The sequence below is a fragment of the Haemorhous mexicanus genome, chromosome 17 (genome assembly GCF_027477595.1).
Source record: "Haemorhous mexicanus isolate bHaeMex1 chromosome 17, bHaeMex1.pri, whole genome shotgun sequence".
NCBI classification, from domain to species: domain Eukaryota; kingdom Metazoa; phylum Chordata; class Aves; order Passeriformes; family Fringillidae; genus Haemorhous; species Haemorhous mexicanus.
Window position 1 is genome coordinate 2,202,871 of NC_082357.1, and position 27,230 is coordinate 2,230,100.

At 55.2% G+C, this 27,230-nt stretch overlaps 1 protein-coding gene across 3 annotated transcripts in view; it reads left to right on the forward strand.

Annotated features, from left to right (window-relative positions):
- Nucleotides 1-20,579, forward strand: part of SRL (sarcalumenin) — a 26,214-nt gene extending 5,635 nt beyond the window's left edge. The window contains exons 2-7 of one of the 3 annotated variants that reach the window (XM_059861715.1): nt 3,756-4,748; nt 6,320-6,418; nt 7,310-7,405; nt 15,285-15,401; nt 16,116-16,349; nt 16,932-20,579. In XM_059861715.1, the coding sequence (XP_059717698.1) occupies nt 3,756-4,748; nt 6,320-6,418; nt 7,310-7,405; nt 15,285-15,401; nt 16,116-16,349; nt 16,932-17,743 (2,351 nt within the window). In that variant the 3' untranslated portion in view covers nt 17,744-20,579. The remainder of the gene's footprint in view (nt 1-3,755; nt 4,749-6,319; nt 6,419-7,309; nt 7,406-15,284; nt 15,402-16,115; nt 16,350-16,931) is intronic. The other 2 variants (XM_059861716.1, XM_059861717.1) reach the window with 2 other exon arrangements.
- Nucleotides 20,580-27,230: the final 6,651 nt, after the last annotated feature.

Sequence of the window (27,230 nt, forward strand, 5' to 3'; positions counted from 1 at the left end):
CCCCAGCATTCCCCCAAGCTGCAAGGGACACTGCAGGTGGATGTTCCTCGATGTACAGTGTGACATCTGCCTGTGCCAAAATACCTGACGTTTCCTGGCCCTCTGCTCACTGATGGACCCAGATCTCCTCAGCCAGGAAGAAGCAGGTGCTTCATCTCCCACCTTCCTCATCTTCATGTCTTCTGCAAGTCAGGGTTCAGGGTCCTTTAGGACAGACCTTAAGAGTGGGGAAACAGTGGAAGAAACACCCTGCAGCAGTGATTCCCTATTTTAATATCGAATCAGAAAGCTCCAAGCCTGGTTTCAACCTATTTGGTAGCTCCTGGTGATGTTTCTTTGCCATGTATTAATAAAAACATAATATGGTTCTATCCAACCATTTACAGAAATCTAATCACTTCATAACTTTTTTAAATTAAACTTAAAATTTTCTGTACAAATGAGGTCAAGTTAGTTTGACAAAACTGTTTCCTAGACCTCCCTCTGCACTGAAACCCAGGAATATGCTGGCCTTATGGGATCATGGAGCTTCTGGGATGTGATGATGTGTCTGGGCATCCTGGGTTTTGTGGTGCACAAAGGTCTGGAGAGCCAATCCCATCCTCAGCCCCATCCTTGTGCTCGTGTCCCCTGGGCTGCTTGAACCCTCGTGGGACACCTCTCTCTGAAGGTGTTGGCCCAGCTGACCCCAGGCGGAGCTGGAGCCGGGCTGCCCCTGCTCTGAGTGCTGGGCTGGCAGGGCCACGAGCTGGAGGAGCCCTGGGAGGATGGCCCTGAGCGAGGGCCATGGGGACCACAGGGCCTGCAGGGAAGGGACATCATCCTCAAAAGGGGTCCCACAGGAAAGGTGGGGGTCTGCAGCAGGTCCAGCTGGAAAATCCAGGAACTCCCTGACAGCTTCTTTGTGTTCTGTTTCCACGAGGTTTTAAAGGGCTTTGCCAGAATAAAGGCAGGGTTGGGTATTCGGGATACGAGGTCCCACCAAGACGCCCCTGGGAGGACACGGGGAGCACGGGACTTGCAGGAGCCAGTGGATAAAAGCTCCAGGGAAGCAGGGATCGGGATCTGGGCAGGGGAAGGGGGCGTGTGAAAAGCCATCCCCGCAGCCCTGCCATCGCCGGCCCCACGCTCACGGCTCCGATTTCTGCTGGAGGGGGAGAGTGTCCCTCCAGGGCCACCTGTGCCCATCTGTCCCTTCTCACCGTCCTCCTGGAGGATCCGTTTTGCCATCAGGTCGTTGCTGTTCCGTTCGTCCCCGTGCCGGGATGGAGGGGACACCGCGATGTTCAGCCATGCCCCTCCTTCCCGCACGGGCTGTTCTGGGTGCGAACCCGCCACGGCATCCTGTGGCACCCAGAACCGCGCCCCAGGGTCTCCATCCCCGCTGTCACCACCTGAAAAAGTGTCCCCTGGCAGCTCATAAAAGTCCCAGCAAGAGAAAGGGGTGGCAGGGGCAATGCAAGCCAGGGACTCGCAGGGAGGTCAAGTCCCCGAGGGGAAAAGGGCGAGGTCTCCTCTCCGATGCCACCCATCTGCTTGGCACAATGCAAGGTGTGAACACGGGGAGCCCCGGTGTCACTTTACACCGTGGCTGTCCCCTCCCGGAGCCCACGGGGGCCCCCAGGTGCGGACGTCACCCTCGGCTGGCAGCGGGCGAGGGGCCGGGGCAGCGGCCGCGGGGGCGGGGGCTCGGCGGGGCTGCTCCTCCCGGTGCCCCGTACAGTTGCCGTGCCGTATTTTTAGCCTCCGGAGGGTGTTAAGCCCGTAACCTTCGGCCCATTTTGCACTCATCGGCCCGCCATGTGCCGGTCAGCACAATTCACCGTGGATCGGGCGACCATGTAGGGGAAACAGGGAGAAGGAGGTGGAGAGGGGACAGGGACTTCATGTCAGACCTTGAAGGTCACAGGAAATAAAGCCCGTGAGCAGCACGGCAGCAGGGACATCCCCATCTGAGCCCTGGGGGATATGTCCCTTTTCCTCAAGGGATGGCTCATGGTGGGCACTGGCATTGCTGCTGTGCCAAGCCATGGTGGGTGATGGCCCCTCTGGGTCAGAGGGGGCACACGGAGCCCAGACAAAGCCCTGAGGACTCTCAGGGTCTCCTCTGCCTGGTCCTGCCCTCCTCCTCTGCTTTGATTCTCAGTCCTCTCCCAACTCTCCAGGTCACCAGCTATTTTGGGGCCAAACTGAGAATATCCCTGTTCCCATCAGCTGAGGGAACCCTCTAATGACTCAGGCTGGTTCCCAGGCTACCAGGGCCAGGCAGGGCCATGTTGGCCCCAGCCACTCAGGGCTTTGCAGGTCAAATAGAGATATTTCCTTTCAAGAGGCTCCTGCAGGGTCCCAGGGGTCTTGCAGGAAGGTGACCTGAAGGACCAGGGTGGAAGGGAGGGGCCTGGGGGTTGCCCACAGCTATCTCCCTCTATTTGGGAGCTGAGTTGGGTACCTGGAGGCACCTGTGAGCTGTGTGCCAGCAGAGGACAGGGAGGTCAGCGAGGCCAGAGCAAGGGTGACCTGTGCATCCGGGTTGGGCAGGGTGAGGGGCTGTGGCAGGGGAACCAAGAGCCACTGGCAATGAGGGCAGGCTGGGGGCAGCCTGTCCTTCCCAGTGCCTGCTGCTGGCATGGCACGAGGCTCCCAATGCGACCTGATCCCAGCTCACAGCCCCACCAGCCCCCCTGCCATGGAGATAAAACCACCCCTTGGCATCCCCAGGGCAAACTGGGCTGAGGGGTCTGGGGCTGGCCCCACACTGACCCCAGCCCAGCTTCTCCTGTGCTCGGCCACCACAGGCCCTGCGGGCAAGCCCAGTGAGCTCCGGCTTTGCCGAGGTCCTGCTGGACACTGTCCTGTGGCTCCTGCACGGACATGGAGCAGAAGCCAGAGCACAGGACTTGCCGTGCCCCTCTCCTCCTGCAGCCTGGGTGGAGGTGGCCTTTTTTCCTGCTTGGCTTCTGCTTGCCAGCTGGAGTACAAAGGAATTATTTTCCTCTGAAACGCTCCCCTGGCATGAGATGTTTGGGGGGATTATTTAGACTAGCAGCAACTGTTTGTAACAGAGACAGTATAGCCGTGATCTTTTATTTTTGGCACCCGCTGACCAATGTTAAATTGCAGTTGGAGCCTATGGAAAATACGGATGGATTCTCCTGGGCCACAGAACACACTCATTGTGTCCTCAGCAGCAGCACGGCGTGCCACATGCTTTCCTGGTGAAGGGACGCTTACAATAAATAGCTCCCCAGCCCCATGGCCAGGGTTAGGCCCTGCCTGAAGGCAGGACCCCATACTGGGCAGCCCCTCATGCCAGGAAGCTCCTTCCTCCTCCTCCTGCCCCTCACTTCACCACTCACCTCAGCTGGTGTGATGCTCTCTCGAGTCAGGGCTGGGGAAGGACCCTTTTAACCTGCCAAGTGCCCACAGCCCCTCAGAATTTGCCATTTTTACTCCTTTCCCCATCTTAAGGGAAGCTTTGCCACCTTCCTGCAGTGCTTTGGGGTGGGCAGCAGCCTCGGTGCCAGGCAGCCAGGGCTGGTGGAGCCATAGAGCCCCTGCCAGCTCCGCTTTGCCCCCACCAACATCTTTGCACCCAACTTCTTGCGACAGGGACAGAAAATTGAGCTGGAGAAGGCTTAGGGAAGAGTTTAAACCTCTTGGTAGCAGGCACACCTCGTCCCTCAGGGCCCTGGCAGGTGCCCCAGTGGCCGTGGGCCAGCGCGGGTGGGACTGACTGAGCTGTTCTCATCGTTTAGAGCCGCGCGCCCCCGGCACGGGCCATGGGGACGCTGCTGCCCAGAGCCCCCCGCCCGGCACGGAGCCCCGGCTGCAGGAGAAGGCAGACGATGGCAGCCCTGAGGAGGAGCAAGACAGTGGCACTGCCAATGCCTCCTTGCCTGGTGTCACCGAGGAGGGACACGGAGAGGGGGAGAAAGAGCCGGCGGGTGGCCTGAGCAGGGGCCTGGGGCCAGGGGACAGCCAGACAGAGGAGAGCAGCAAGGAGCAGGGCCAGGAAGAACTGAGCTCAGGGGAGGAATTCATGGCAGCTCATCGTGGAGGGAACCATGGGCCTGGCACACAAGATGACATCCATGCCCAGGAGGATGAGGAGCCTGGCACAGAGAAAGGAGGCTCTGAGGAGGGAGGGCAGCCAGGGGAAGAGCAAACAGAGGAGCCAAGAGCAGCATCTGCTCCTGAGGGAGAGGAGGAAAGGGACGAGCAGAGCTCAGAGGAAGATGATGAGCAAGGAGAGTCTGAGGAAGGTGAACATGGGGAGTCTGAGGTAGATGGAGGCAAGGAAGAGTCTAAGGAGGAGAAGGAGTCTGACGAAGACGGTGACAGGCCAGAGAATGAATCTGGAGAGAATGACAAGGAAGCAACCAGCAGTTCCAACAAAAAGAACTACAGGAAACCAGCAGCTGCTGGCACAGGAGAAGCCAGGAATGGCCCTGCCAGCTGCCATCATCCACCCTGTGGGGATGCAGCAGAAGACCCACCAGCAGCAGTGGAAAACCCACCAATGGTGGAAGATCCACCAGCCAAAGACCCACCAGTAACAGAAGACCCACCAACAGCAGAGGAAGACCCACCAACAGCAGAGGAAGACCCTCCAGCAGCAGCAGACCTCCCTGCAGTGGCAGAAAACCCCCCAGCAGCAGCAGACCCCCCTGCAGACAGGATCCCACTGGCAGGAACAGAGGTCCCCAGCACCACCCCAGCCGCAGCCGAGACCCAGCACAGCCAGATAGGTTGGAGTCTTTACTTGTGGGTGTGCTGTAGCAGCAGGAGTGACCTCCCATCAACCCGGTGGAGCTGAGCTTGGCACATTAAACCTGACCTAGTGCATGGCCCTCTCCTAATGCTTCTGCTTCCCCGCCCGCCCTAACAGCGCTCGGCCGCGGGCAGCGAGGCCGCAGCAGGATGCCCGTCACGCGGGCACTCATCGCAGTGGTGCCAACACTGACTGATGTTCCCCTCTCTCCACTCTAAGTCCATGATTTCCTCCCAGGCATGTGGACATGGATAAAATGTTTAACCTCCAGGCCCCTTTCAGCACTCGCAGATCTCTCAAAGACTCTTTATCCACCACCTGCAGAGTCCTCCGGGCCCTTGGCTTGTGCAGGGGCAGGATGCTCCTAGGATGGTGGGGCTCCCAGGATTGTGGGGCTCCTCTCCACCAGTTCTTGGCTCACAGGGAAGGTGTGAAGAACTAATCCGGGCCAATGAGCTGCTGAGGCACCAGCCCTGCTCAATCAGTGAAAGACTAACTAGGGGAAAGGGATACCCCCCACCACGATTTCCTAGAAATATTTGTAGACTTTGGCCCACAGGTTGGGCAGTGACCTTTGGACCCAGATTAGTATTTTTTGTTGTTTTCATCTGTAATGTCCCAGCTCAAAAAGCCTCCCATTTTACCCAAAAGACAAACCCAGTTTGGTCTCTGTGTCTTCACTTGGCAAGTCAAAAGGTCTTCCTCAACCCAACACTCAGTAGGTGCTCAACACAGTCTCAGGGCTTAGTGGTGTTCTGCTTGATCCTGCTGTCCCCAGACCTGTCCCCAGACTCCTGCTAAAGTCCAATCCAGCTCCCAATATCAAAAAGCTCTTGGAAGCTCCTGGTGTGCCAGCACCTCCATGGCAAGGACACCTCTGTCTCACTGTTTTGGGGACAGTGGGGCGCCTTCCCCAGTGGAGGCAGCTGCCTCATGCTCCCCATGCCTGGCATGGAGCCATGAGGGATAGGGCGCTGTGCAGAGGGCAGGGGAACACGGAGACAGAGATGGGAGAACTGCGAGGGAACAGTCCCACTGGCAAAGGTGGGCCAGGCTGGCCTGTCCCCCAAGAACCTGGGACCCCAGGTCTACAGCTGACCGTGCAGGTTTCTGGGGGAGTGGGCAGCCAGAGAGGCGGCAGCACACAGCCTGCAGCTGAGGCTGAGACGTGGAGCTGCAGCTGCCGGGGGAAGCACCAGGGCCCCGCTAGGCAGCAGCTGCCGCGTGCGCTCGTGCTACATCCCAGCCCCGGGAGCCCCTTCCAGGCACATCCTTTGCATTCCCCACGAGCAGCCAGCCCCTCCTTGGAGCCAAGCAGTTGCCCATGACGCTTCCCCCAGCAGCCACAGCCCTGGCAGCCTCCAGGAGCCTGTGCTAAAGGGAAAGCACGGGGCATGCCAAGGGTGACAGTGGCTGCCGTGGGCATGGCGTGCCCGCAGGCTCGGGGTGTGTGTGCTCCCCGTGCCTTCTCCCTGGCAGTCGCTTGTGTGAGCTCCTGTGTGGGTTCCCCACTCCAGCAGTAACAGGTCTCCTTGTTTTCTCCTCCAGAAGAGGTTGAAGATGCCAGCGAGCCGACCAAGCGCGACCGGTCCCACTTGGAGAACACCCTGAAGCTCAATGAGGAAAAACCTGCCGATGATGTCTCAGGTGAGGAGGCCATGCATGCCCTGCACTAAGACCATGGACAGGATTTTCCTTTTCTTGTGTTTTGATTTTAACCTTGCTTCTTGCAGGTCTAGTAATGCCAGATCTTCAATAACAGCCCTTTGGCTGCTCTTGGGTTAACATGTTTTAGGTATTTTAAGGACATCACTGAGGGCATACAAGAGTTAGGAGGGTATAGAGGCTGGAAGACGCAGACAGTGAATCAGGCACATCCCTGCTCAAAGAAACGTGGAGCAACTTGTAAGAAAGGGTTGGGATTTTATTCCAATTACATACTGGGCTTTGCTACTCTAAGGTTTGCTTCTGCTGGCCCCGCTGGCAGTTTGGGCTGGAAAGGCAGTGATAAGAGATACTGTGGAAAAAGCTCCTCCTCTTTTCTAACAAGGAGCTCAGGGTCCATGCCAGGGGGCCCTGGCACCATGGTGGAGGGCTTTTTGGGATTGTGGGTGTTGAGTGCTAAACAGCATCTGGGAAGGGTGCTCCTCCCATCAGCTGCTGGGAGCAGATGGGGACAGTGCCCAGTGGGAAACATTAGCAGGGGAGAAGTATCAAAATCCTAGAACAGTTGGGTTGGGAGAGATGATGAAGACAATCTCATCCTACCCCTCTGCCACAAGCAGGACATTTTCCATAGACCAGGTTGCTCCAAGTCCAGTCCAACCTGGCCTTGGACACTTCCAGGGATTCAGGGGCAGCCACAACTCCTGTGGGCAAAATGTGGCTGGGATCAGTTTGACCAAGATTTCAGCTACAAGCCAAGTCCCTTGATCCATGGCTGGGCCACCCTCAGGACCTGCAGGGATTGGCCCCAGGAGGGTCTCACCCAGCCTGGTAGGGCTTGCCTCTCACCTGCCCACATGCTTTGCCCCCCAGGAGTATTGCAGCGGCTGAGGAAGATCTACCACTCCTCCATCAAGCCCCTGGAACACTCCTACAGATACAACGAGCTGAGGCAGCATGAGATCACAGGTAATGCCACGGGCACTGGGGTCTCTGGCACCAGCAGGTCCTTGGGATGCAGATGACAGCACAGAGAGCAGATCATGGGCAGCTTTGGATAGTGTGTCCTCTTTTGCAGCTTCCCAGGGAGTCCATGAACACTTAGAGGCCATGCCCTAGTGAACCCAGCAGCAGGAATTCCTGCCTCTGCCTCAGCCCATCTGCTGTCAGGGCCATCTGTGTGGGCTGAGCACTGAGCCCTGCCTGCCTCGGGTCTCCCACCTGCTCAACATCAATGCCCTGTACCCCTGCCAAGCAGAGATCATGGCCCAATGAAACAGGCTTGGCAAGGAAGCTCAGGACCTCTCAAGGCTGGGGATGAGCTTCCTGGGGGGTGGCAGGAGCTGGCATCCTTCCTGCTGGGTACACGACACAGCCATGTGGGCAGGGTATTCCTCAAGCTCCACAGCCTTCACTCATCCTGAGAGCTGGAGTTTCCAGGCCTTGGCAATCTCAGACACAATGGATGGGGTGAGCAGGTCCCTGTGGCCCCTGGCATGGCGTGGGCTGAGCCAGGTCACACATGTGTCCCTCCAGAAGAGGAAAGGGCAGCCCTGTCCCAAGATGCTCACAAGATACAGAAGTTCTTGTGACCAAAGAAACACAAGCAGCCTCATTTTCCAAGCACAGATGGCTCAAACCCAAGTCTGACTTCCTTGTTCACTGCAGTAATTCTCCTCTGAGTATCTATTTGAGCACAGGAGCCAGGGCCAGATGTCTCCTGAGTATCCAGGGGCTGCTGGAATCTCTGCTGCCGATGTCCCAGGACTTCATGCCCATGTCACCCTCCTGCCAAGGCCCTGAAGTTGTCCTCCTTGTCCTGCAGCTCTGCCTGCCTCCCCAGGTGTCCAGGCCCACACTCTTGGAGCCATGCCCTTCCTTCTGTTGAGGCAGGACTGGAATACACCCTCCCCGTAGATCTTTCTTTTACAGCTGGCCTTGCTCCACCAGCACACAGGCCCCACACTCAGCTAGGGCACATCCCCGTGGAGCAGAACTCTGGCTTTCCAGGCATCCCTCCTGCTTCCCAGGCATCCCTCCTGCAACTCCTAAGTCTGGGTCAGACATTCTCTAAGCAGGCTTGGACATGTCCCTACCCAGCCAGGCCATCTCCAGGGTAGAGCCAGTGGGGAACAGCAGGAAGTTACCCTGTGGGAGGGTAATTGAGGTTCACAACATGTCCTGATTGTCACCCCATGGCTGCTGGCCTGTCCCCTGGCAACACCCCAACTTCCTCTCCAAGCTGCTCTGCTGTTTGATATTTGCTGTCAACCCGGTGCACAGGTCAGGAGGAAGTTTGGGGTTAAAGGGGCAGCTGGTGGGCTCTAATCCTCACTTTGCTGTTCACAGCCAGAGGATGCAGCCCCCAGCTGCAGTTTGCAGCCCTCAGGATGTCTTACCCTACTCTTAATCCATCCCATGCCCAAGCAGCCACCTCCCTGCTCCCTTTTTGGGAGGAAACAAGAGTTTAAGTGTTCCCCAGGCTCCTGCTGGCTTTCTCAGCTCCTGAGGAAACAACCATTCACCCTGGTGTTTCTCAGACTCTCTCAAACTCAGCTCCTGAGCAGGACTCACCTTGGAGAGCAGGTCCTGGTGTTTCTCCTGGCCTCACCTCAACACTCCGTGGTCTGTCCCACCTCAGCGTGAGGAACAGCCACCCCTCAGGCTGGTAGTCCCCAGGTCAGGTCCCAGCACACCCTGCTGTGTCCCACAGGGCACCCTCACAGTGCTGTGACCCTGGAGCTGGCAACCCACAGTCCCCTCCTGGCCCCCAGGGAAGGGCACAGGGATGCTGCACTGCTTCCAGTCCTTGTCTCAGCTGTGAGACATCCTGGCCATGCTCCCCTCCAAAAAATTTTTACGGACACCAAACTTCTTGAATGATCTCTGACAGCCCAGGCATACCCTGGCACGCACAACCCTATCTGGAAACCTACAGCTCAGCAGTTTGCCTTTCATACCCACAGATCCAGCTTTCCCCAGTCCCTCATTAGCAGTGTAATCAGAGAAACCTGCACATTAGTTACAGGGTTGGCCCAGGGAACTCTCTTGACCTTGGAGGGCAGGTGAGGACACAGTGGAGCTCAGGGAGCCTTCTCAACGCTTCCCCTGCACAGTGCCCGTGTCCCGAGCGGGTTCATTCCATCAGCGCTGTCCCTGCAGGCTCAGAGGTGCTCCCAGCTCCCCCTTGTGCCCCCTCTCCATGGTGGGGGGAGGCTGGAGGGCACAGAGCTGCCGGCTCAGCTGGTTGGGAGGAGCAGGACAGCTGGGGGAGCTTTGGGGCAGGCCTGTCATGGAATATGTGTGACCTTTGGAGGTGTAAACCAATATAGAGGGGTGCCGTGGCAAGCACCCTAGCCCCTCCATTATGTGGCAGCCTTCCATTTTGTCTCCCTTCCCATCAGCTCCTTTCACTGCAGTGTAATCCAAAGAACTCCTCTGTTCCCCACAACATGTGAAAACTCCCATGGAGTCCTGTGGGAGCTGTGGCTGTCACCATCAATTCTGACTTGTCAGGGTGCATCTCAGAAAGCTCCCACACACCCTCTGCTTAAGCCTGGCAGATGCCATTTCCTTCTCCCTGCCTGCCACCCTCCCGCCTCTCTGCTCTGCCATCCCACGTGGATGCAGACATGCTCTGGCTGGGTCCAACTCTGTGCTTGGAGGGACTATCCCTAGCTGAGAGTGAGGGATTCTCCCAGTCCAGCCGTGGAAAGCTTGCTGTGAGGTCACACCAGGTTGTGGTGCATGCTGGTGACCCTAATTACTGATGTATGCTAATTAGCAAGTGTCCCTGTGTAGGAAATGACCTCCTACGTGCCATCACCAGCCACAGGGGCTGGGTCCAGGTGACCCTGTCACTGGGGTTGTCAGGACACTTGCTGGGTTGGTGGCTGTCTAACCCTGGCTTGTTGGGCTCTGTGTGCTCGGTGGGTGATGCCAGGGAAGGCAACAACCCCGCAGAGCAGGGGTTGGGATGCAGAGCACCCCGAGCCACATCCCCACCCTGCAGGGCAGACAGGGGTTCAGTGCTTGTCCTGGGAGCTGCAGGTCGCTCCCAGGCTGTAACTCCCTGTCTCCTCCTGGGAATGTGGCCATCGGTTCCCTCCTTGTCCTGGACCACTCCCGGGCTGTCGCATCCCTCCTCGGACTCACGGTTCCTCTTCTCTCTCCCCGTGTCCCTCGCTAACAGCTTACCCCGGACGCACCCTGGGCTCCTCGGCCACAGGTTGGTATCGCCGCCTGCTCCCTGCATGCTGCCGGCACTGCCTCGCTCTGCGCTGCCCTGCGGCTTCCCCGGGCTCCTGGCAATGCAGCCGCGCTGCCCAGGCACCGAGCGGGGCCAGTACCCGCTGCCCTCCGTGACAGCGTCCCCAGACCTTCCAGAGCCCGCACTTGTCCCAGCCTGACTCTGTGTGTCCTGACAGAGCCTTCCCTCCAATCCTCACCTCGCCTAGGCTCTGACACCTTTCCCTCTTGGTTTAAGATCGAGAGGCAGAATATTCCTCTGGCCAGGGTTCAAAGATGTTTCTGGTAGTCCTGTGAGAGGGAGATGGAGGGCTGAGTCTGGAGAAAGGGAAGCTCAGGAGGGACCTTCTCACCTTCTCCCTCTCAACTCCCTGACAGGAGGGTGGAGCTAGGTAGGGGCCAGGCCCACTCCCAGGGAACAAGGGACATGAGAAGAAATGGCTTCAAGTTTCACCTGAGGAAGCCTGGAAATATTGGGAAAATTTCTTCAGAGAAGGGCTGTCAGGCCCTGGCACAGCTGCCCAGGGCAGTAGTGGAGTCCCTAATCCTGGGGGGATTTAAAAGCCCTCTGGATATGGCACTTGGGGACGTGAGTTAATGGTGGCCTTGGCAGTGCTGCAGGAACATTTAGAATTGGTCATCTTAGAAGGTTTTTCCAACCTAAAGTATTCCATGATTGTATGTGTTGGACCTTTAGGTTGATCTCACCCACAGCACGAACTGGAGGAGCTCGTCCTATGGAGGGGATCTCTTCCCACCCTTCACCCTCCTACGTGAGAAACTTTCCTGAATGTCCACCCTGATCCCACAGCAGCTGTCCCAGTAACACGGGCTGGCCCCTGCCCAGCAGCCTCAGCCCCCTCAGAAGCCCGAGCTGGCTCCTCTCCCTGCCTATCCTACTCAGGGTGTGCTGCCAGGTCCCTCAGGAGGATCAGGAGATGGGAGATAGTCCAAGAAATGCCAGCCAACACCCAGCCCTTCCCCTGGGCCTGGTGCTCAGCCACGGGAACAATGTTCCTGCAGGGAAATCCCATCCTGTATCCCTCCTGTCCTTCCCCATGGCCACGCTGCCACACCCTGCCAGCCCAGGCTCCTTTGGGCACGGCCACAGCCGAGCCCTGCCGGTGCCTGGAGAGCCTCTGGCTCCCTGCCGTGCCAGTGTGCCAGCAGTGCAGAGGGCTGGGGCTATTTATAGCATATTCCGATAGCTGCCTTATCTCACCTCGCCTTCAGGCGCTCGCACACGTGCTGCCAGGGTGGGCACAGGCTGGGGGGCACATGGGGGAGGCACAGGCTGGCTCAGCCACGTGGGCTGGTCCTTCTGGCTGTGGGCACACGTGTTGTCAGGATACTCATGGATTTGGAAGCTTTGGGAGCGAGGGGTGCCCTCCAAGGGTTGCTGGATCCGTGCCATGGGCACACGGCCCATGGTGTTTGTGGCACAGGGGTGGGACAGAAGTGTGGGTGATGCTGGGAGTGTCCCCAGGTGTTCCAGCCTTCCTGGGTGGCTTGAGGACAAAGAAGAGCTTGGCGCCCGTGGCTCAGTAGGAACCAAGAGAGGAAGGAGGTTTTGCTAGGTCCTCTGCTTTGCTCAGCATCCTCAGGACAGACTTGCACTTGGGGGAGAGGCCACACCAGGCACATCTGCTGGGCTTGAGGACAAGGGGAGACAGGGCCCTGCTCAGGATTAATCATAGATTTATGAAATGATTTGGGTTGGAAAGGACCTTAAAGGCCACCCAGTTCCACCCCCTGCCATGGGCAGGGACACTTTCCACTGTCCTAGGTTGCTCCAAACCCCATCCAACCTGGCCTTGGACACTTCCAGGGATCCAGGGGCAGCCACAGCTGCTCTGGGCACCCTGTGCCAGGGCCTCCCCACCCTCCCAGGGAAGAATTTCCACAGCTTCTCTGGGCAACCTGAGCCAGGGCCTCCCCACAGGGAAGAATTTCTTCCTAAATCCCATCGAACCCTGCCCTTTCTCACTGTGAGGCCGTTTCCCTGTGCCTTGTCACTCCAGACCCTCATCCAAAGTCTCTCTCCAGCTCTCTTGGATCTCCTTTAGTCACTGAAAGGGGCTCTAAGTTCTCCCCAGAGGTGTCTCTTCTCCACCCCAGAGCAGCAGTGCTTCCAGCCAAGGGCAGCCTGGCACTGCCACATGGCAAAACATCACAGAAAGCCACTGCTTTAGGAAAGAAAACTACTTGGACAGCTGAACTGCTCCCATGCCCAGAGCTGAGCAGCCCGAGCAGACCCAGGCTCTGCGGAGGGATGAGCTTGAGGCTCGTCTGAGCTTGAGCTGAGAGCGAGCAGCCACAGGGTGGCTGGAGAGAGCCGCTGTGATGGAGCTGCCGCCATCCCCGCCCGGCCGGCAGCGAGCCCCGGCTCCTTTTTGCTGTCCGGGCCATCGAGCTGACCCGAACTGCTGCTGACAGACATGGCACGGGGACATAGCAGGGACAGATGCCAGGCCAGCACCCTCCCGGGTGGGAGATGCTCCCTCTCTCCCATTCTCTGGGCAAGCAGCAGGGAATTCATACCCGGCCTCACATCCTTGCAGCTCCCGCACTTCCTGCAGAGTTGCAAGCGCTGGGCACTGCCCACACAGGGCATGGGGGCACAGAGCTGCTCGAGGGGCTGTGGGTGACCAGGCAGGGGGGCTGCTCACGTCGCTGCCTGCCTTGGCTCCGTGGAGCAGAGAGGGGGATGTGCAGCAGAGCCGGAGCTCACAAGTGCCCACATTCACACAGTCACACCTGGCCAGGGATGTGTTATGAAAGAGCACACAGGGACCCACCCCAAACCTCTGGCACAACATCACAGGGATAATGGTAATAATAACAACCATCCTAACCTAATTAAGCTGGCAAGAGAGCAGAGCAGCGGCGACAGAGCGGCAGAGGAATGATTAATAATGAGAGTCCAAGGTTTCAACACTTGTTTTGGTCCCATGGGAGAAGACAAGGCTGGATTCCTGCTGCCAGGCAGGGAGTAGGGTGCAGGAAGAGCCATGCATCCCCTGCTTCAGAGGTGCTGCCCTGCTTTGTGAAGGAGGGCTGAGCTGTATGGATGCAGAAGTGCCTCATGGAGAGATGTCCCCAGCCCATTCCCTTCCCCAGAGGTGACACAGTGAGCCTGTGATGGGCAGATACAGCAGGAGCAGGCTGGAATGCTCTCCCCAGTGCCTGCTCCCATGGCCAGCTGGGTTCAGTGTGAAGCTGCCATGCAGCGCCCTCCAGCACGCTCAGGGCAGGAGCTCAGCACCATGGGGGCTTTGTGGTTTCCCCCACCTTGGAGATGGATCCCTCACCTGCTGGAATGCTGCTGGCTCCTGCATGGGTGGCAGCCATGGAGCACTAGGGGCTCTGAACTACCTCATGGAAGATAATTCTGCCCGAGGCATGTGGTTGAAGAGAAGGTGCTGAGGGCAGCACAGCTTGCCCAGGGTATCTCCTTGCCTTGGGCCATGGGGGAAGGCTCTGCTCCAGCTGAGATAGTAGCCCCCAGCTCCTCTGGTGTCATCCATCCCCTGGCTGAACTCCTGCTAGCAACAATGGGATGGACCCTCTCCCACCCTGAGCATAGGATGGAGTTGGTTTTCACCAATGGGAACTCACCCAGTTTTATACTTCCATTCTTGTCCTGCTTCAGACTCACAGGCTTCTGTGTGTCCTGGGCACAGCTTGAGGGCTGGCATAGGCTCTGGGCTCCTCTGGCACCACTGGCTGCCTACCTGGGGCCCTGGGGGCTGGGGGTTTGAGCAGTGTGGGCACAAGCTGATTGCATGAGTCCTGTTTGAGCAGGGATTGCTCCTGGGGGCGCTGGCCGCGTGCATCCAGGGACCTCTGTCCTCCTGGACTGATGGCATGGCACGGGGACAGGTCACCATCCTCATGGAGAAAACTGTGGGACTTGAAGAATGCAGGATGGGGACTATAGTTCACTCTCCTTTTGCCTTTCCCCAAGCCCAAAGCGGGGCTGTTTGACCTCCCCACATCCAGCTGGAGCCTCATACCCAGCTCACACGCAGGCAGTGACCTCCTGCTCGGCCGGAGGGTCGGGAGGCACGGCCCGGGGTTAGGTCCCTGCGAGGGCATGGTGGAAAGGCTTGCAGACAGCTGGCTCGAGGCTCGCACCGCGCTTACCAAGCCCTGCGCCGCAGCTCTGCTTCCGAACCCACGGCAGCTCTCTGTGCACAGGGCCCGGCATGGCCTCCTCCTCGGCATGGCCCGTGCTTTGCGGCGGCTGCCTTCAAATACCCCAGCCCGCAGCCAGCCCCAGACTCACACGGCTAAAGCAGAAACAAACCGAGACAAGGCTTAAAAGACGTCTCACTCCTCCGTAGTCTAAGAAGGGCTAAAGCTCGGAGAAGGTCAGGCAGCGAGGTGGGCTCTGCCGCAGAGCACGGGGCCGTCCCGCTCCCGCAGCCGGCGGGGCGCTGCCTTGGCTGGCGAATGGCTGGGGGCCCCAAGGGCGGCTGTTTCCCCGGCAGCAGCACCGCGCCGCTCAGATGGGATGCTCGTTACAGCCGGGAGTTAATCGCACGGCGGCGACGGCTATTGTTCCTTCACTTCCTCTTGTTATTTCCCCTCTCCGCAGATGGGGAGATCACTTCCAAGCCTATGGTGCTATTCCTGGGACCGTGGAGCGTCGGCAAATCCTCCATGATAAACTACCTCCTGGGGCTGGACAACACTCCCTACCAGCTCTACACAGGTACCACACTCACTGCTTTGCCAAGGGGGTGCTGACGCCTGCATTTCCCCATCCCTGCAGTCAGCAATCCCCAGCCCTGCGTCTTCAATCCCTCCTTACAGCCCAGGAGGTTGGGATCTGCTCCATGACACCTGGCTGTGGTGCCATGTGAAGGGAGAGGTTCCCCAGCACAGCCTGTCCATCCTTCCAAGGGTGGAGGAGAGCATCTCTCCCACAACATCCTCATTCTGCAGCAGAGGGCTCACAGCTCCCAACCCCAATCCCATGAGCAGCAGTTATGTCAAAAGGGCAGCTCACCTTTCTCTTCTCCCCATCCCTCCTCACATGCAGCCAGCTCATTCACCCTTCCAGGAGAAATGCCATTCCCCTTCCTTGCTCCCTGCTCCCACGGATGTCATCTCACAGCTAAGGGCAAATGTCCCTGGCCAGATCAGTGCTGTGGTAATGAGGGCTCCCAGGAGATGGTTCTCCATGACACCTTGTGCAGTCAGGCCACTTCCAGAGAAACCAGCCCCCACAGAAAACAACTCCATGGCATCTTCCCAAGAAGATGGCAGGAAATTCTTGGGCAGGAATTTCATGCTGCTTGCCTTGGCCCTGCATCTCTTGAGAAGCACTCAATGCTCTCAATGCTCCCAGTCTTAGTCCAGCCCTCTTGTGTCCATAGCCTGGCATGGATTTCATGCCTCTGCTGCTCCTCTCATTACTGTGCAGGGGCAGAACCCACCACCTCCGAGTTCACTGTCATCATGCACGGCCCCAAGCTGAAGACCATCGAGGGCATTGTGATGGCTGCTGACAGTGCCCGCTCCTTCTCACCCCTGGAGAAGTTTGGGCAGAATTTCTTGGAGAAGCTGATAGGCATTGAGGTCCCCCACAAACTGCTGGAGCGAGTCACCTTCGTGGACACACCGGGCATTATTGAAAACCGCAAGCAGCAAGAAAGAGGTAGGGGTTCACTGGGTTCATCTAAGGGACCCCAGAAAAGATGCTATGATGACCTGAGGTGACAAAGGTGGCTGAAGCACAATGCAGTCCTGACACAGCACAGGCTGCCCAGGACAGTGGTGGAGTCACCATCCCTTGGGGGGATTTAAAAGATGTGTGGATGTGGCACTTGGGGACATGGTTTACTGGTGGCCATGGCAGTGCTGGGGGAATGGTTGGACTCAATGATCTTAGAGGACTTTTTTTTTCCCGACCATAATGATTCTCTGATCCTGTGATTCAGTATCTGCTCACAGGAACATCAGGAACCTGTGGTCAGCAGCAGACAGGAGGAGGGTCTGGAGATAAAGGTGAGAGAGACAGGCAGTCACAGGCCCAGACACCCATGGATGGCTTTTTGTGCCAAGAAGCTCCAAAGTGTTTTTAACAAGTGAGAAAGAGGTTCTAGGCTACAGGGGAAGTCCGCTGTGCCTCAACCCATGCAACCAAAGGGCGATTGAGGCACAGCAGGCTCACAGTTTATCAATCCCCTTGATGAAGGGACTCATCCTGCATTGGATTTCCCTGTTTCCTCTCCTCAAGGTTACCCATTCAACGATGTGTGCCAGTGGTTCATCGACAGAGCCGATCTCATCTTTGTTGTCTTTGACCCCACGAAGCTGGATGTGGGCTTGGAGCTGGAGATGCTGTTTCGTCAGCTGAAGGGCCGTGAGTCTCAGATCCGAATCATCCTGAACAAAGCTGACAGCCTGGCTACCCAGGAGCTGATGAGAGTCTATGGTGCCTTGTTCTGGAGCCTGGCTCCTCTCATCAACGTCACAGAGCCGCCCAGGGTGTACGTTAGCTCCTTCTGGCCCCATGACTACCATCCGGAAACCCATAGAGACCTGTTCCTCAAAGAAGAGATATCGCTCCTGGAAGATCTCAACCAGGTGATTGAGAACAGGATGGAAAACAAGATTGCCTTCATCCGCCAGCACGCCATCCGGGTGCGCATCCACGCCCTGCTGGTCGATCGCTATCTACAGACCTACAAGGACAAAATGACCTTCTTTAGCGATGGAGAACTGGTGTTCAGGGACATTGTGGAAGATCCTGACAGGTTCTTTATCTTTAAATCCATTCTGGCAAAGACCAATGTCAGCAAATTTGACCTCCCCAACCGCGAGGCTTACAAGGACTTCTTTGGCATCAATCCCATCACCAGTTTTAAGCTGCTATCTCAGCAGTGTTCCTACATGGGAGGGTGTTTCCTAGAGAAGATCGAGAAGGCCATCACCCGTGAGCTTCCCGATCTCTTGGGAAGCATCGGCTTGGGGAAGAAGCCCAATGTCCTCTCCTGCGACGTCACTGGCTGTGGCGAAACCCCAAAGAATCGCTACAGGAAACCCTAAGGTGATCCACAACCCAACTGTCCACGTGTTCCTACTGGTGAATGAGCTTATGTCTTATCTGTCCAAGAAGCCGTGGTTTGTTAACCCTTTGAGTGCCGCGCTGGCAAAGGCTACTGTACGATGAGGACTTTGAGTCATTGACATCGATGGCAGGGGAAGATGGGTGGGCATAAGGAAGAGAATAAAAACTGTGAATTCCTGACATTTTATCTTTGTTCTTTTGAGTAGAAGGCAATGTTTAGGCTGTAAGTATGAGCAATGCATGGGCAGGACTGCAGCTGCTTTTCCACTGGTGCCAAGAGTGCATCAAGAGGAATTTCAACCTCTGCATCCCCAAAGCCACGAGGGAATGAGAACAAGGGCACAGCTTGAGAACACAGGGAAGAGCAGTGACACACTAACCCAGGCATCACCGGGAGCACTGGTCAAGGAAAGAGAGGCCATGTCCCAGCTGTTGTTTTCAGGCACAAACCTGCTACAAATCTCAGCAAATACTGACCTTGTTTTTATTTCCGAGACCTCTAGGTCACCTGGTGAGTTCTGTTTTCACTTGACAGCTCAGTCGATCTTCTGCAGCCTTCATGTGGGTGTTTGACTTAAGAAGGAGCATTGCAGGGACGTTTGTAGCTCCAGACATGCAGCCGTGATAGGATTTGCAAGTCCATGGCAAAGGAAGAAATGGGGTGGAAAGGAGCAGCCATCACTGGCTGAGCTGAGCTGGAGGAGGAGGGACAGCACCCCAAACCAGATGGTTCCACAAGGAGATGTGAGCAGGGCTTCCTTCCCTGGACTAGCACAGAAGAAGGCACTTCATGCCTATGTGTGTCATTAACCTCAAAACCCATGCCAGCAAGTCTTGTCTTTGGACCAGCAGGGCTCCAAGGGTGAGGGTTGGCAGTTTGCCTTTGTTCAAGTCCATGTTGCTCTTTTCTCAGTCAGCCCTCTGTGGTATTGTGCTCTGTGGAGGGAGGCAGGAAGGGGGGATCATTAGCTGTGAAGTTAAAAAGGTCACATCCCTTTTGCCTACCTGCTGATCTGTCCTCACCAGGACAGTCCAGGCAGGTTTCTGGGGCTTGCTTTCCAAACTCCTCCCTTTTTAGCCATTTGTTGGCTCATCTCTGAGCATCGGTGCTCAGTCCTGAAGGAGTATTGCTTTGGAAGCACCTGAGCAGGGTGAAGTTCCCCATGGACAGCTGACCTTGAAACTTGGCCCTCGCGGACAGCATCGCTGACTGCCAAGCTGAGCCCAAATCAACCAGGTGATAGATGTCATCCTGGATGGCAAACCGGCACCTTCAAGCCCACCAAGAACCTGCTGAAAGTCCTTCCTCCTGCCAAACACCCACAGCAAACATTGCTCTCCAGGAAACCTCTGGAGAAAAGGGACAGAAGCAAGAGGACATGGAGATGCTGGCTAAAGCAAGAAAAAAGCAAAAGGAATGAAAGAGGGAAAGAGAAAGCTGGGAATGAAAGGCTGCGTTGTGATGGGGAGGGTGTGAAGGGCATCTCCACACGTGCAACAGAAAGTGAGCTATGGCAGGAGGCCTGGGAGAGCTCCATGTCCCCCAGGCACTGCAACGAAGAGGCCCCCTTGAGTCCAGGTGAGTTTGAGGGGATGCTGCTGCAGGGACTTGAATGTTCCTGGCCTCTGCTTCAAGGTAGGACTTGACATTTGAACTAATGAAGCTGAGACCGAAATCTACATCCAAGCACAGGGCAGGGCGTGGTTCAGGAAGAGGGATTTTGCCCGCAGTGCAGAGGGAGCAGAGGTGCAAGGGAAGGCAAGCAGTGTCAGAGAGAGCAGCAGCCAGAGCAGTGTGGAGAGAAGGGATGTGCTTGTGAGTACTGTGAGGTCTCAAACCTGCCCCAGTGCTGCTGCCCCTCCGCTGTCGTTCCTTCTTTCTTGTCCATGATCCCGTTGCTCATCAGTTTTCCTCTCCATCTGTCGTTCACTCTCCTCTGTCGGACTGGTCTGCATGGTTTTTTAAGAGTTAATGGAATAGAATCACCAACAGAAACTGGCTGATGTTGTCACCATTCCTGCTGTCACACTGGGTGTCATTGTCACAGAAAGCAAAGGGCTTTAAACATTTCTGTTTGCAAGCACTGTATTGCACCATCTCTTTCCTAGTTCCTCTGTCACCCTAAAGCCCATGGGGTACCCAGGCAAAGGCCCCCCTGCCCCACAAGATGTATTGACCTTGAAGGCACTGAAGTGCTCTCAGGCCACTCCCATTGTTCTCCCCACCCTTTCTCTGGTTTCCTTTTATCTTGCTTTATTTTCCAGCCCTCATCGCCTCCTCTCCTCCCTTCCTCTTCCCTGCAGCACCTGCACGCCCTGTGCAAAGCCTTGGTGCCTGTGTGCTGGATGGGGTTCCCCCATGACAGCCAAAACCCTTTTCCTCCCCAATATGGTTCTTTTGGGGTCTCCTTCCAAAGCCATGGCATTGGTGGTCTGTTCCCTGTGACACACACTGACCCAGCTCCGTGCTGCCTCAGGGAGATGCCACCACTGAGATGCCTCCTCTCCCCTGGATCCAGGTGGCTATCAGTCCCAAGAGGATTGCAGTTCCCAGCCCAGTTCTCACTGAGCTTTCTCCGGAGACCTCTGGGAATCTGGGAGTGGAAAAATGTGGAGCAGGGAGATATTTTCATTCTGCTGAGAAACCCAAACCCCCTCAGAATTTGGGGGAGTTGAACATCTTGCCTAAGAGCATCATGAGAGGGAGGGAGCTGGGACACAGGCCCTGTAGATGCCTGTGATCATGTGCATTGGGATAAAACTGTCAGCTTGAACATCAGCCTGTCTAATAAAACCTGATATTTTCCAAACACACTCCCTGGAGATGCTTGTTTTGTTTCTCCTCCTGGTGTGGGAGAGAGCACTGGGACTGGGGTTGCTGAGGGGGTGCAGCTGCAGGGAGCAAGGCACGAACTCCCATCTCCTTCCCTGCACCCCAGCTTTGGCCTCTGTCCCTTGCACAGGACCTGCCAGCCATGCCTGTCCCTTGCACAGGACCTGCCAGCCATGCCTGAGTCATTTGGCTGCTTGTCCAACCTGTCTCCTTGGGCCATACAGGCAAAGCAAACCCCAACTTTGTGCCTCAGGGCAGTGTGATCCTCCCTGGTGAGACAGATCCCACCTGCCTCAGCACATGCTGTCAGGGCATCATGACAGAAGGCAGGGGTCAGGACCACGGAGAAAAACCAAGGACTGGGGATCATGGCAGAGGGCAGGGTTGGGGATCATGAAGGGAGGCAGGGATTTGAGGAGTATGGAGGAGGAGCATGGAGAAGGACAGAGGGTTGGGATCCCAGCAGAGGGCAGGGGGTCAGGTGCCACGGAGGAAAGAGGGGGGTTTGTCCTCCTACATGGATATCTCCCTGCTCCCCATTTTTCCTCCATGGAGGAGGACAAAGTGGTTGGGGACCACGGGGGAGGGCAGGAGTAGAGTACCATAGAGGAGGACAGGGGCTGGGGACTATGGAGGAGGACAAAGAGGTGGGGGACTACAGTGTACAGCAGGGGCTCTCAGCAGCCACCCAGCAAGGGGCGGATGGAGATACCTTCCCACCGGCGACTGGGGCTCATGCAAACTGCTCATTATAACCCTATTCCCAGCCTGTCTGTCTGTCTTTCTTTCCAACTATCTGTCTCACTCACTAATCAAAGAAGATTGTTCCAAGAAAGCTGGAAGAAGAGAAGGAATGTCTCATTTGGCTGTGGCTTCCTTTGGAAAGTCTGGAAAAACTGTGGCATCTCGACGTGCATGAAGGTCTGCCTGGCGAGAAGCACATTTTCCTTCCAAAGCTGCTGTAAAGATATGAATCATGAGCCGGTAACACTCCTGGCAGTGCAAACCCCAATTCCACTGAGACACGGTGCTGGCAGTGGCTCTGCTGTATCTCTTGGACGGAAAAGACAAACATTTATCATAGTGACATTGCTGGGGAAGAGCTGCCGGTGCTGCCGAGAGCCTGGCGGCGGCTGGATCCTGCCAGAGCCCAGGGTGCTCCCACCAAGTTTTCCGGAGGTCTCCTGAAGCTCCTCAAACACCAGCCAAGGGGTTTTCAGTCCTTTTTGGTTGTCCGCCACCACCTCAGCCCCTTGATGGCATCTTCTGAAGGCATGAAAATATCCCACATCAAATCATCAGAAAAAGAATAAAAGCTTTTGGAAGGTCTGCTGGGAGCTGGGGGGAGCCCTGGTGCTCTTCCTGCTGCACGGTGGAGGTCCCCACCCAGTCTGTTTTCTGCTGTTCCCATGCATCCAATGCTGGGGCCAAACTCCTTCCAGCCCCCCAAAATTCCCTGTGCTGCAATTGTAAGAGCCCAGTGGCTGTGACATGTTTATGAAGCCACTCACTCTCTGTCCAGGTGGTGCCAAAAATCTTCCCACCTGGTTGTCCATCACAGAGCTGGGGCTGTCACTCTCCCTGCTGGCAGCAGATGCCTGACTGGTTCAAGCTGCCATTTACAGCTCCTGGAGCAAACAAAACACCCCTTCCATGAAAGTCCCTCCTTTTTGGGTCTGTGGAACTTCATATAGCCCCAAAAGCACCCTGGCTTGCATAGACCCCAGCACTCTGGCATCCCTTCCCAGGACAGGGTCTAGGCTCAGGCTTGGAGTTGGAAGAGTTTCAACATTAATTGTTGAAACATGTCAGACCGACATGTCTCAAACCAGAGCGCTGAGATCAGTTTGTGTCTGTGAGAAACCCAAAATCAACACATTCTGCCCAAAATGTGCAGGGCACTGAACCAGGAAGGCAAGTAAAGCCATGTCCTGAAGAGTGTGCAGGGCCTTTGGGAGCACTTCCCTCGGTTGACACCAATGGAATCACAGGTTGGAGAAGCCATCTAAGATCATCAAATCCAGCCGTTAATCCCAAACTGCCAAGGCCAGCACCAAACCATGTCCCCAAGTGCCACATCCACGCGTCTCCATGGGAGGAGGGTTTGCAGACTGCAAAGGGGTTCAGACCCAGAACTGGGGTTTGCACGTGACATTGGTGTTTCCTGGAGGAGACAGGGTGAAGGAAGGGGAGCAAGCCCACCTCTGGAGCTGTCTGCCTTGGGAAAAGGAATGTCTGCTTGAGGGAGATGGGAAAAGCCTGGATATTGGCCCCAAGGGATCACCACTTGCTTTAGTACACCTACATCATAGTCAGGGCAAGCATCAGAGAAGCCAGGGCATCCTGGAGCCCTGGGATGGGGATTTTCACTCCATGAGGTGTCCAGCAAATGTTACCCCTGAAAAATGGGAGGGTGGTGGGTGGTGGGCCAAGGCCTGGGGGTACCTCTAAGCAAAGCAGAGGCTGGAGGGTGCTCACACACTGCTGTCCCTCACCAGGAGCTGCTGCAGCTCAGGCACCAACTTGGTGAATTCTCAGCAGTTATTCTATGGATGCCCAGCATGGACTGGAGCATTTGGCTCCTCCTTCTCTAACACGTTCATTAGTGGTCATTTAATTACAGGATGCAGAGATGAGCTGTTCCAAAATACTCATGTACCTGTGCAAAAGCTGCAATGAGCAATTAGTGCTGCTAATGAGAGAGCGAGTCACTGTATCAACAACAGGAGAAATCCATCAGCATCCTGGCAAACCTGCAATCCACCCTAACCCACATGGACTGCTCTGATCTGGAATTATCCCAGTAGCCTTTTGGGGAAGAGGGAGGGAAAATGGAATGTGGGCGAGATGGTGGCAAGTGGCAAATTCCTACCCACAGGAGAGACAAGAGGTGTCCAAAACCACCTGTGTTCCCATCAAAGGCTGTTGGTGGGAAAAGGAAGAGGGTGCTGGTGCCACCACCACTTCAGCTCCAGATCAAAATCCAGCATCACAGGGAAGGCCCTTGCTTCTTTGTGACTTTCCAGTGCCATTGGCCTTGGGATGGGAGTTGGTGGGGCTGAGCATGCAAACCGAGCACTCCCAGGGCAGGGAATGTGGCCGGCTGCCTCCCGGTACCTGTGATTAATCTCTGTTAATATTAAATTCAGCACTTTTATGCAGGACGCAGAAGTGCTTAGGCAGAAGCCCAGCTCCCATCCTACCTGTCATTAAAAAACATTGCAATTAAGCTCCACTGGAAGGAAATACAAGTAGATGCATCCTCTGCAAGTGGCTTCAGCTTTCCACAGACATCTGTGTCCCCTGTTTCCTCTTCAGCTGGCTGAGTTGCTTCTGTTTTCCCTCTTCCCATGACCCCTACATTGCTTTTTCTCCTTAATCCTGTCCACAGCTCCCAAAGGTGAGGGCTGGAGAGGGAAGGAAAGGAGCTCCAGCTGCCTCTGACCCATTGCCACCAGTGGAAAGTTCATGTCAGCTGCAGCTGCAGCCCCAGCCCCAGCCCCAGCCTAAATCAAGGCTGTGCTCTGGGTATCTGCTCACCTAGTTGGATCCTGATGCTCTCTTTGGTCCTCTCTGTGGGCAGAAACCCAAATGCTTCGGCAAGAGGAAAGGGTGCTACTGCCCCAGTATAAAGAATTTAACAAATTATTTCCACTTTGCAGCAGATCTGGATGGGATTTTCAGCAGTTGAGACCAGCTCCTGCTAAGGTAAATGGTGACAGACTCAGCCAAATGCTCCAGGAGAGCCAGCCCAGCCTCCAACCCTGCAGGGTGTGGCACAGCCCAAGCTCTGTGGCAGAGCCGTGCCCACCAGCACAATCATGGCAAAGCTGAACAGGCTGGGGGGTTATTGCATCCCAGGACAGGGTTCTTCCATGGCATTGCCCCCATTTTACTCCAGCTGTGGTTCTTCACCTGGACAAGGACGAGGCAGGATGTCAGAGGTGGGATGTGGGGCAGGTGGTGATGGGTCAGCCTGAGCCAGAGGACACTGAGGGCAACTGTGGTGGCAGGGCCTGAAGGACAACCTCTTCTGCCTCTCAGTGACCAACAGGACTGTGATGCAGCCAGAAATTGTGGTTAAAGTTTGGGAATGCCAGGAGAGGCAGGTGGGAGTGACAGCAACATACAGCCAGGTCTGCCAGGTGTGTGGCCAGAGTCCCCTTCAGGTCCTCAAAGCCTGGGAAAAGGCAAAGAACAAGATAAGACTTAGGGCAACAGAGCTGGAGATAAAAAGGGGCAGCGAGATAAAAATAAACCCAGTGTCAAGGACAATACCAGTGCCAGGAATAATACCTTGAAAATTTTGGACCTGGAGGAATAAAGATCATGTGAAAGGTGTCCTGAGTGCCAAAGCTGGCTTTCCAGAGCCACAAAGGATGCTGGCAGAACCACAGAGGGTCAGGATGGATGGGCAGGGCAAAGGGGCACCAAGTGTGCCTAAATTCGGGCAGATCTGGGACTCTGGCAGCCGCAGGGCCTGGCCAGCTGGAGGTCTGGGATGCAACGTGAGGATTGTGGTGCTGAGTGGCAGAGTGGTGACAACAGTGCCCACACCAGCCTGTGGCTCTGGCCACATCCCCGGGCTCTGCTGATGCAGCTGAGGAGGGAAGGTTTTGCTGGGATCATGGTGCTGCTGAACACAGGGTTTTTCCCTTCTTGCTTGCAAACATCGTCATCACGTACATAAACTCAAAATGCCAAAATGTGAGTCAGCCCAATGGCAGTTTGGCTCCTGCACCAACAGCCTGATAAATGGTGGAACCAGGGCTTGCAGAGGGGATTTATTCCATTTTGGGGGTTTCAAAAAGTTGTTTCATGGCAGGTACAATATACTGCTGAGATAGAAAAAAAAAAATTATATAAAAACTATAAACCAGGGGTTTTTCCCAATTAGTTGCTCTCTATTGATGAGGGGAAACCTTTTAGTCTCAAGTAGTGGTCAAACATACTTTTTTTTAGAGAGGAAAGAAATGCAGGCAGTATTTGCATGTGAGCCATAGATTCAAATTTTATGAAGGTAGGGCTTTTTTCAATATTTGCTGAATAAGTTTTGTGGCCCAGTGCTGAGATCCAGCATAACAAAAGGTCCTATTCACACAAGAGAGCAGATCTGAGACCACCTCATGAATCTTAATTCCTGAATTTCTCAGTTTTTTCTTTTCAAACATAAAGGATCCCAATGAGCCGATTATGCAGACCTTGATATAATGGCTTTTATTTTTTTTAATTAAAATGCTGTAGTTTAAACTCTGCTCTGTAAACAGTCTGGCCTTCACTTCTATCTCCAGGTGTCAATAATCCCATGAGGGTCAGCAAAACCAACCACAGATATAAAGTTGAGTGTGTGTGAAAAGTGTCTGCAGGATTGAGGCCAGCGATTGCAAAACAGTTTAAACTATAATCCTCCATTTTCATTAGTTTCTTGAAAAATTTCTGCTGTGGGCTTGAAATCCTTCCTGTTTTGTTGAGCCAAAGGTGATTTTTCTCCCCAGCAGTCTGAGCACAAACCTTCCCGCTGGTTTTATGTTGTCAGGCTTCAAAACTCACATTTCCCACTAAGGACATTCTGCCCTTTTCACTGAGAGAGCTTGACATTGACATCTATCATGTAAACAAAGCTAATTAAAGACAGTTATTACTTGCTAGACATAAAAGTTTTCCAACCCCACAGTCCCGTAGATTTGGCTGCTTTTGGTAAGTGAAGCTCTGGGCTCTCCTTATTCTGCAGAAACACTGAATTCAGTTCCAGCCCAAGAGATTTCTTCAGCCTTGTATTTCTTTATTTTCTGTAAGATTTGGGGCCTATAAAAGGGGCTTCTTTCAGTCCATGGTGTCTGCCACGTCTTTGCCTTGAGATGCAGGAGGAGGATGGAGCAGCCCAGACCATCCCTGCTGTCAGCTCCAAGCTGCTGCAGCACCCACAGGCACTGGGAGCATCCTTCATTCCTGTGTGTTCATTTTTCAGCCTAATATATAATTTAAATAAGACCTCAGCCCAAAAATTCTACATCTGCATCCTCTCCTAGGACACTGAGCAGTGCAGAGGTGGTGGGCTCCAGGCAGTGGCCACCTGAAGCTCTGTTCTATTGGAGAAAGATACATTCTCCCACTAAGCTGTCACTGCTGTGAGTAGCCTTTTTGGAGGGAAATGAAGACAGCAACTCTGTGTTGCTGAAGTTTCCATGGTTAGAGAAGCACAGCTGCTCATCCAGGGACAGAGGTGGGCTGTGGGCTGGTTTGAACTCAGGAGGGAAAATCAGATAAAAATCCAAACACCTCCACTCAAAGTGTCTCTAAAGCAGTCCATGGGACTTGACTGTGAACTGAACTCAATGAAAAAGGAAGAGATCCAGATGCAGGGCAAATTCTTCATTAAGAGCTTAAATGGTCCAAATAAAGAATCATACATGGCAATAGTTATTTCAGTTATAATAGAATAAGACTTAATGAACATGTGTTACAACTGTGAAAGGGGAATAGAATATTTTCTCTGCTCTTCAACACTTCAACAGAGATAAAGTTGAGGAAGGAATGGAAATAAGGATGGTAAAAGAGGATAAATGAACAGACAGAAAAAAGCCACTTTGAACAATCAGTCTGCTTCTCAGTCCCCACTTCCCTGGTGCATG